The sequence below is a fragment of the Malaya genurostris genome, chromosome 2, assembly GCF_030247185.1.
Source record: "Malaya genurostris strain Urasoe2022 chromosome 2, Malgen_1.1, whole genome shotgun sequence".
Lineage (NCBI taxonomy): Eukaryota > Metazoa > Arthropoda > Insecta > Diptera > Culicidae > Malaya > Malaya genurostris.
This window is the reverse complement of record NC_080571.1, coordinates 105,215,505-105,225,298: the sequence shown is the minus strand read 5'-3', so window position 1 is coordinate 105,225,298 and position 9,794 is coordinate 105,215,505. Positions and strand designations below refer to the sequence as shown.

General features: G+C 41.2%; 1 protein-coding gene across 1 annotated transcript; it reads right to left on the bottom strand.

The window, feature by feature from the left end:
* Window positions 1-3,109: 3,109 nt before the first annotated feature.
* Window positions 3,110-3,955, bottom strand: LOC131428738 (uncharacterized). Its single transcript, XM_058592783.1, has one exon. The coding sequence runs from the start codon at window positions 3,953-3,955 to the stop codon at window positions 3,110-3,112; it is 846 nt and encodes a 281-aa protein (XP_058448766.1).
* Between the last annotated feature and the right edge of the window lie 5,839 nt (window positions 3,956-9,794).

The following is a 9,794-nucleotide window of genomic DNA, read 5'->3' as shown; positions in this document are numbered from 1 at the left end:
TGCTCGGAGACCTCGTTGAAGTGACGAATTGAAGCAGCTAGAGAGCTATTTGCAGCGTAGTTCGTGAACTGTGGGGTCTCAAACAGTAGAGTTCTCGGTCGAAGTGAGCGGGCAGGAGCATATAGGTTGATTCGAGCCAGCAAGTCTGGCACATCGTACTCAGCAAGCAAGATTTTGGCAACAAAGGTAGCATTTGATGCATTCCTTCTATCAGTTAGGGTGTCGAGACCCAGCAAACGACAGCGGTCGGCGTACGGTGGCAGGTTACGTGCGTCACTCCATGGCAGGTATCGCAGTGCATACCTGACGAATCTGCGCTGCACAGCTTCGAAACGTGCACTCCACACTTCCTGATAGGGACTCCAGACAACAGAAGCAAATTCAAGCAACGAGCGAACCAAGGAACAATACAAGGCCTTGAAACATAGCGGATCACGGAACTCACTCGATATCTTGAACATGAATCCAAGTTGACGATTCGCTTTGTCGATCGTAGTTGAGAAGTGCCGAACGTATGTAAGCCTTTCATCCAAGACGACACCAAGGTCCTTGACGTGGTCGACACGTTGAAGCGGGGTCCCAGCGATGTTATAATCAAACGGAACTGCAGTCCTGGTCCTTCGAAAGCTAATTACAGAACATTTGGCGACACACAAGACCATCATATTACGTTCGCACCAGTCGTTGAAGATGCACAGGAGGTTCTGCAGTTCTCGGAAATCAGCTTGGTTACGAACTACGTGATAAATTTTGACATCATCTGCGAAAAACAATTTTCCTCCACGCTGTAGGACAAAAGCTGCATCATTGACGAATAGTGAGAAGAGTAATGGACCCAGTGTGCTGCCCTGCGGAACTCCTGAACAGTTGGAAAAGCAGTCAGAAGAACTATTTCCAATGCAGACAGATAATTCTCGTTGCACCAGGTATGATCTTAGCCAATCGCAGAATCCAGACGAGCATCCCATTTTTTCAAGTTTAGCTAGCAGAATGTCATGGTTGACTTTGTCGAATGCAGCTTTTAGATCCGTGTAGATCACATCCACTTGCAGTTTGTTGCATATTTGCTCCATGCAGAACGATGTAAAGCTAATGAGATTAGGCTCAACAGAGCGACCCGGAAAGAATCCATGCTGGTAGGGACTAATGTATTGCTTGCAAGATGCAAAGAGTTTTTCGTAAATCAGCGTCTCAAACACCTTGGATTCCACTCCCAGCGAGGTAATGCCACGGTAGTTCACTATATTGCATTTATCCCCTTTCTTAAACACGGGGAACATCGTAGAGCGTTTCCATTCCGATGGAAATTTGTGCAGACGAAGCGAAAAGTTGAATAATGAAGAAAGCGGAGCAGCTAAAATGTCGGAGCATTTTTTCAGAACAGCTGAGGGAATTATACTCGGGCCGGGTGAATATGACGACTTGATTTTGCTTATAGCCGTGATAACCATTTGGACATCCACTGCAAACACGTCCATGTCGATGACATTAGCAGGTACATCACGGACTGCTCTGCCTATCTCAGCTTGCGTTGGTGAGTCGTTCGAGAAAACACTCGAGAAGTGTTTCGCAAAAAGACTGCACTTATCAGCAGGGGACACAGCAATGTCATTGTCGAGATGCAGCCTTGACGGGAGACCATTTTCTTTCCTCTTTGTATTGACGAACGACCAGAATCCCTTCGGGTTGCGGCACAAATTCTGTTGAGTGCGATTGACATACCGCTTGTAAAGGAACTTATTGTAGCTGCGATAGTTGTTGCTGGCAACTGAGAAGTTCTGTTTGGTAAGGGGGGATCGTCGGCTACAGAATGCACGAAGAGATTTAGCACGTGCACGCTTCAGTTTCCGCAGAGTGGCGTTTGTCCATGGTGGCTTCCTCGGAGGTTGGGACCTCGGTACAGAGGCAGAGATACAATCTAGGAGAAGGCAATTGAAGCGTGCGACGGCTGAATCGATGTCGGTGTAGTTCAACTCTGCGTTCCAATCGATACGATTTAAGGAACGACGCAGCAGAGCAAGGTCGGTCTTACGAAAATTTAGCCTATCAGCGCCCGAAGTTTCGTCGTAGTGTTGCACAATATCATTTGAGATAGATATATCAAGAGCGGGATGAAAGTTGTCAAGAGCGACGACAACATCAGCAGCTTCATTAACGGCACAATCTAGAAGCGAGTTCGCGCTTGCAAACACCAAGTCCAAAAAGTGAGATTGAAAGTTGGAAACATGGCTTATCTGGCTCAGACCAAGAAAGGCAGCTCCATCGACAAGCAAGCGGCTGGCAGGAGTAGTTGTCGATACTATCGGATCGGGAAACGCATATCCATGACGAGTGGGTGACCAAACAAGCCCCGGCTGATTAAAATCCCCAAGCATTAAGAGCACATCAGATGGATCAGCTATCGTTGCAGCATATTTAGCAGCATCCAGGTGAAGCTGCATGGTACTGCAGTCATGTCGTCGTTCAGGTGGAATGTACACAGCTCCGACAAATACGTTTCGAGAGAGAAGTTTAATCTTAACTCATATCGTTTCGATCGAAGTGAACCGATCGTCCATGATCAAACCGGAGTACAACGTGTTAGACACCGCGATTAACACTCCTCCGCCACGTGTTCGAATGCTATTAGCTATGCTGCGGTCGCATCTGTAGACGTTGAAACGGTCACCAAATAGTTGAACAGAATTGATTTGCTCGTCCAACCACGTCTCTGAGAACACATAAACATCATAATCGCTATCCAGTGCAGCCAGGTAGACATCGTCAAGTTTTGTCCTCAGTCCCCGAGTATTTTGATAATAAACACGGAGACCGCGTGCGGAGACAGAGTGAGTTGTACCAATTCGACAAGTTGGGCTGGAAATCGGAAAAGCGTGGGCTTGATGTACAGAAAAAATGCTAGGGTACTCGCCTGAGGGTGGCGGCTGGAGGTCACTTTCACCGCTCCCGATCGCAGTACCGAGACGGCTCTGATGGCTGGAATCGAGGTCGTCAAGTGCTGATGATGAAGAAATTCTGGTAGGAGACAGAACCGGGTCGGGTGGCTTAGAGACCTCCAACAGGCTTCGTGTCGTGCGTATCGGTGTCAAGTCCATCGGTGGATGAGAGTTTACTCCATTGGTGAGCCCAGCATCTCTGGAGTTACCAACGGTTGTAACAAGGTTTCGATTCGTGGGACCTTCAGAGCTCTTGGCTTCCAAAAATCCTCCGTGTTTCTCCGATCATCGAATTCTCGGAAGAAGATACCGTTCGGCCAAATGGATGGATCCAAGGCATTGTCCTTAAGTTCACGATCCACTCCGACCTTGAAGGACACGAAGGCCAACGAGGAAAGATCGGCATCTTTTTTGACCAGCTTCTTGACAACAGGATCCGAGCCGGTGACACACTCCTTAACCATAGCAGCGACGTCCTCCTCGGTCACATGTGGAGCAATTCGGGAAAGGTACAGCCAGAATTTGTCCACTGGCTTCGGTACGGTATCCACCGCTTTGACAGCATCACTGACTTTGCGTGTTCCACTTAGTAAAGCTGACGTAGGCCTTCCACTAGGAGTAGCCTTGTAGCCAGTATCGCGTGGACGTTTACCAGTGAGCCGATTTGACGCTGACTTTGCAGCCGAAGAAGTGTTGAACTGGTCAGACAACGCCTGTAATGCACAATTAGTCTTGTCCAGCTCAAGTTTAAACTCCTTCAGACAGTCGTTGACACAATCCGAGACCGTGGAAACAAGATTCACCGTGGTTAAAGATGAATTCCGTGATTTCAGTTGGTCCAGTGTTGAAATGCAGTCGTTGCAGATCCACAAAAGGTTCGGCGACTGGTTGTTGACAAAATCGAGGTTCGATCTGGTCCATCCGATGCATTTAGTGTGGGCCGTGTGCTCACAAAAGTGACATTTGATGAAATCCAGGCTTTTCACCGACTTAGAGCACTGAACGCAAGATAAATCCATTTTGCAGACTTTGTCGCTCACAAAAAAAAAAAAGTGATCAGTCTTTGTATATATTATCTTCGCACTTAGTCACACAGAGTGTAGCTATTGACACACAGATGTCGCGACGTAACCCGATTTCACCGGGACCGCGAAGATGGTGTAAACAAAAACAGCTGTAATGCCACAAACCGATCAAGTAACACTCACTGGAAATAGTTAATACCGGAATGTAGACACAAAACTTTACTATTTCACAAGTGCTTTCGATGTTTAGAGTGATTTTCGCACGACTAACAACCAATAAGAATCGTATTTCACAGAAAAAAAACAAAGAAAAAATATCGAGCTCACGCGCGCAGTAAATAATACCATGCAGTGTTGCCGAAATAATTGGAAATATTAGAACTTCCCGTTCGCAATTTGAACAAAAATACGAATAAATCTTTCTCATTTACACCAGCATATCACGAAGCTCAATGAAATTTGACCATATTAAACCTGTAAAAATCTGGAAGCGTTCCTCTGAGAGTGAAAATCACTTACTGAGTTAATTATGTATTCTCAGATATTTTCTGGAAAATATGGAGCTTTCTACACAATATACCCAAAAATTAAAGAGATCGATTCAGCGAATCAAGTTTTTTAATAGACATGGTCGATAAATGCTTGATTTGAAATTATGCAAAGGTTATAACTCAAAAATGAAAAATTTATATCTGTTGTTGTTTCAAATTTTAGAATAAATAAAAAAATATACAGCGCTCTCAGTCTACAAACCATGAAAACCATCATAAAGATATTCGATTGAAGTTTTCAAACACAAAACTCCAACTTTATCTTTATTATACATTTTTCCAGAAAACTGTACACATCCCTCGATAACATATCTTTATGATAACTTTTGACACTGTAATGAAATTTTCATTCTTTCTTTCATTATTTTTTCTTTACATCCATAAGCAACACGTAAAAAACTGACACTCGCTCTAGTTCTTGACTGCCATAACCGAATTTCATATGTGTGATACTCGCGACGTTCATGTATTACTACCATTCATATATGTACCACATACCAGTAAGTTCTCGCTTTGTAGCTTTCTAGGTTGTACCCGAAGTATTATCGTGTATGTATTATGCAAAGGTTGATACTCATTTCCTTCTTTTCGTTACTTTGATTTCTAAGCCTTGCGCTTGAGTTGCATCAAAGCACCAAAGAACTAGAACTAGAACAAAGCACCATGCGTTTCCCTTTTAAGAGAACTTTATGGGAACGCATGGTCGACTACTACTAGAAACTGCTAAGATAAAGCACCATGCGTTTCCTTCTCTCAGAATTCGATGGGGACGCATGGTCGACTGTTATTCATTTTTTAGAAAAAATCAAATATTTTGATCGTCCACATTTTTAAAAAATATGGAAACATACCACTTTAGCATGTCCAAAAATTCTTTATTTATCACTAAAAAATCCAGGGTGGTGCAAAAATTGGAAGAGGGAAAAAATATGTTTCAAAATTTTCTAGTATTTTTAATTAAAAGAAATACATCTTCAAAAATTTTGAAAAAAATTGTAAAGCGTCCCCATAATGCCTTAAACATGCCTGATTTTTTCAAATTTTTCGGAGAAGCAGTTTCTTCAAAAATCAAATAAAATAAAAATCAATAGAACCACCCTTGTTCCGTCAATATGGCAGTTAAAGGGTTGAAACTTTGAGAAAATAGTTTACAGTCTATGACCTTTCGAATGTGGTATAACAATATGAATTCCCTTTGGGGGCAGATTTTACATGCTTATCCTGCTATAGCCTTTTTTTAAATGTCTGCAGTAGGGCTCTTCGGAAAAACGTCTTTCTTCGATTACCCCTTAGCCGTACTAATTATTGTTATAATGGTGCTATTATTGGTCCACAACGAATTTTTAATCGAGTATCTCCCGGCTTGGCGGTTCAATGCATAGGATGCTGGTCTTACATCGGCAATGCAATTCAATTTATTTTTGCATCGATGATGAATTTCAATGAAATTCAACCCATGTCTATTCCATGCCAATACTGATTTAATGTTGTGTAAAGTTCATTATTTCTTTCTGTGTAGTTAATTGGTCATCCGAAAATGTTACCCGTTCAGAAGTACTCGATGCCCGGAATGTAAAATAGATTCTTGAGGTTGACCACAGCCTAATTGAAATGTTGGAAATTGCCTACCAGATATTTCGCTAACAAACTTCAGCTCATCTGCACGGTGTAGGCCAATCACATGAATCAGATTTAAAAACATGACTTTTATCTCATCCTTCCGGGAAAACTCTCTTCACAGTATCCAGAAGTCAAGCGGAACTACTTTCTGCCGAGACCAAAGCCGGTGCTGCATCAGTGAGATCCGGTTGAAATTAAGTTCAAATGCTTAATTATGTGCACCAGAGTCCGTGACCCGAGAGGTCTCAAATTTGCTATTATTGCTACTGCATTGCTTAAAGTGTGAATCCTTACTCTAGAACCAACCGGGACGAAGCATTTTCTCATTGTCCCAAAGGTAGGTACATCCGGTGCTTTGTGTACCTTTCCTACTACACAACTGCTCAGAGATAAACTCTATTAGGAGATGGGAAAATATCGCGCAAATAAGCCACTTCCAACCTCGGCGTTCTCGATTGTGCACGGCAGGCCCATTCTTTGCTTTATACACGTTACTATCTGGCATGATGTGTAATCCTCGGGCCTGGCAAGACACCAACGGAACTCGGGGAACACTCGTTGAACCGTGTTCTCTCGCATTTATTGCGTTTTCACCCCATCCGTCGCCGCCCATCACACGTACATTACTTGCACAAAGCCGCCCCGGTTACCAACAGGCTCGAAGCGGGATTCAAAGACCGACGGACGGTACTGCACTTGCTGCCACAATGCCATTCTTCGGCCAAAGTCTACACACATTTATAGAACTGAATGTCGGTTCGTTTATTCCTGTGCGAGAATGGAGTTTGGTTGGTTGGGAGGAATTTTGCTTGAAATATTATTATAGGTACATTGCGTTGGTCGTCTGCATGTTGCTCGGCATACCGCCGCTTTATGTTTCCACGGGGATTTTTGGTGACACGACGACGCTTCGAAATGCTCTGTAAACATCCCGTAGTACGGTGGAAAAATCAGTTGACAGCCTTATTTCATGCATTCCACTGAACTAGGCGGACATTCGTTTGCGGTTAGGTTTGCACCTGATTGCTTGTGAACAATGACTTTGTTGTTGATTCTTCTGACGTATGTTCATTTTTCAAAAAATGAAAATTATTTCTGATCAAATTTTAGTTGAGTGAGCAGAGATTAAAACGAAAAGTTTCTACACATTTTTTTAAATTTCTCCATGTTTCGTCTTCGACTCGTCAGCACATAACAGTTTATGTTGAACTGTTATGTCTCCCAGCAGGGTGATGGTGAGCTCACTTCGTCCGTGTCCCGTGTCGCGATTCGTCAGCAATGCTATCATTTTTTTTTCATCAGTTCATATATGATTGCCAAAATTAAAATGTTCAGAAATTTGATCATCAGTTGCATATTTTATGTCGTACCTTATGATCAAAAAAGAACCGGAATTTTCATTATAAAATTCCCGCGCTTGTCCAAGCGGTAAACTTTTATTCTCTCAACGTTGGCAACACTTTTATACACATTCTGTCAAATTTTGACGCATATCGTACGATTAGTTTTTGTTTGGCGTCTATACAAAGAAGTTGAAAAATTTTAGTGTGGCGATTTTTATAATGGATGAAGGAGCCATTTTACCGAAAGTCGTTTTGTCGAATTAATCATTCCATCGATTTTACTGAATTTTGTGAACTGAACAAAATCTACTTGCACCGGCTTTTATCGTTTTTTGAGGTGGCACACCTAAAGTACTTTGTCTGATCCGATTTGGCTTCATGGCTCTACACAAAATCCGTACCACAGTGGAATGCGGCTAGCTCTGGGTCAGCCTGAAATCACCCGATTTACCAATCAATCTAAGGTATCGCATTAAATATCGGCTCACTCTTTAATCTGTTAACAATAACGTATCCAAACATTTGTTAGTATCATAAACTTTTTCTCGAATGAAAATATTTTGCTTTTCATTTTTTAATTTTCGAAGACATCATTTAAACACGCGCCGCTGAGTTCATTTCGAGCGGAATAAGTTCATCGAATGTATGTGAATACACACGGATAGAAAGTTCCAAGTGCAAAAAGCGCGTTGAGGAACTACATATAGAGAATAATTATAGTTAGATAGTATATTTTCACACAAGCTGCAAACTGAACACGAAAAAATACATTGTTTTGTGTATAACTTCTAAATGCATTACAAATTGATGATATTTCGAGTAAAAACAGTACAATTTATCAGTGACTTTTTCTTTCGATTATAGAGGTTTTAATTTCTCGGATCAGAAAAACTTCCAGACTTGAAAGGCGATGGATGGTCCAACCCATCACGCTATGCTCTTTACCCAATGCCTTTTAAAAAAACAGTTGCAGCCAAAATATTTTGAAAGCATTTGTAAAATTTAGGTTTTCTTCTTGATGAAAAATAATTTAAACACTAGAATATGATTTTACAGATCAAAAGCAATAAATCTGCTTCGCGTGACGTTCCTCCTAGGTGTTGCCATTTTTTAGATTTTTAGATATGAAACAGAAAGAACCTAGATTCGGAATGAATTGCACAGTTTAGGATATTATAGGTACTTGTACCCTGAATTCTTCGAATTTCATGTCTGAATATCTCGAGAATGACCAGTTCTAAATGAAAAGTCACCATGAGCCTACAAATAATTTACCATACTGAAGACGTGTGCAATGATTTATCCAAATCGGAGTATGTGAGGTCTATCATCATTTTATCCAACTTTGGAATTGCTCGAACAGGTTTGGTAACATGAGACCGAGCATTGTCATTTAATAGAATCACTTTATTGTGTTACTCGTACTGTAGCCGTTTGTCGCATAGTTTTTATTCGCATCAATTGACTTCGATACCGTTTCTTTTGAGATTTCAATTACTTAAAATGAATAACACCAACCGGGTCCCACCAAAAACACAGCATAATCTTTACGGTGTAAATATTTGGCCGAGACGATGACAAAGAAATATGACTGGGTAGTCCGTAAAATGTCTTTGGGTTGCTTAAAATAATAAATCAACTTTTTATCACTCGTCACGATACAAGGAAACAAACCCTTCATTTTTTGCTGCAGCATCGGTTGTTCACAGGTAAAAAACAGGCGCTCAATATTTCTTGACTTAGAATCTTGCATGGCTTCGGAAACAGAAGTTTCTTGCTTTTGAATTACTTCCACCCACAGACAGTCCTTTGAAAATGGCAGAAACTCCTAATCCAGCACCGAGCTCTTTTTGTATTTAGATCGAAACTTCAAATCAGCACACTTTTTGGAACTTTCGATCCGAAATGTGAGAAATGGTAACGCTAGTATGAGGGAATAGATAACTTCCTCCACAGTTTTTTAACATAAACGCCTCATCGATGCAAGTTGTTTGATTCTCGGGTAGTACAAAACGGAAAGATCATTTAATTAAAGCTAAGATTTTTTCCCCATAGAATACATTGAAGTCTGAAATAGTTTGAAAGCTGTTTTTTGTTATCTTGGTTTCCGAGATATTGCATTTCGAACGATTCAAATTATTTCGATAGAAAGTGATTTAGAACTAATGTACCTGGGAAAACTAGAATTATTCATATGTATCCTGAATCAGAAAATTACTTTAAGTATTTGGGAAAACATTACTTTAGATTTGGTATCATTCTTCAATTTCTTTTATTAGTTTTCTGATTGACCAGATACTCCAGAACGAAATTATTCTA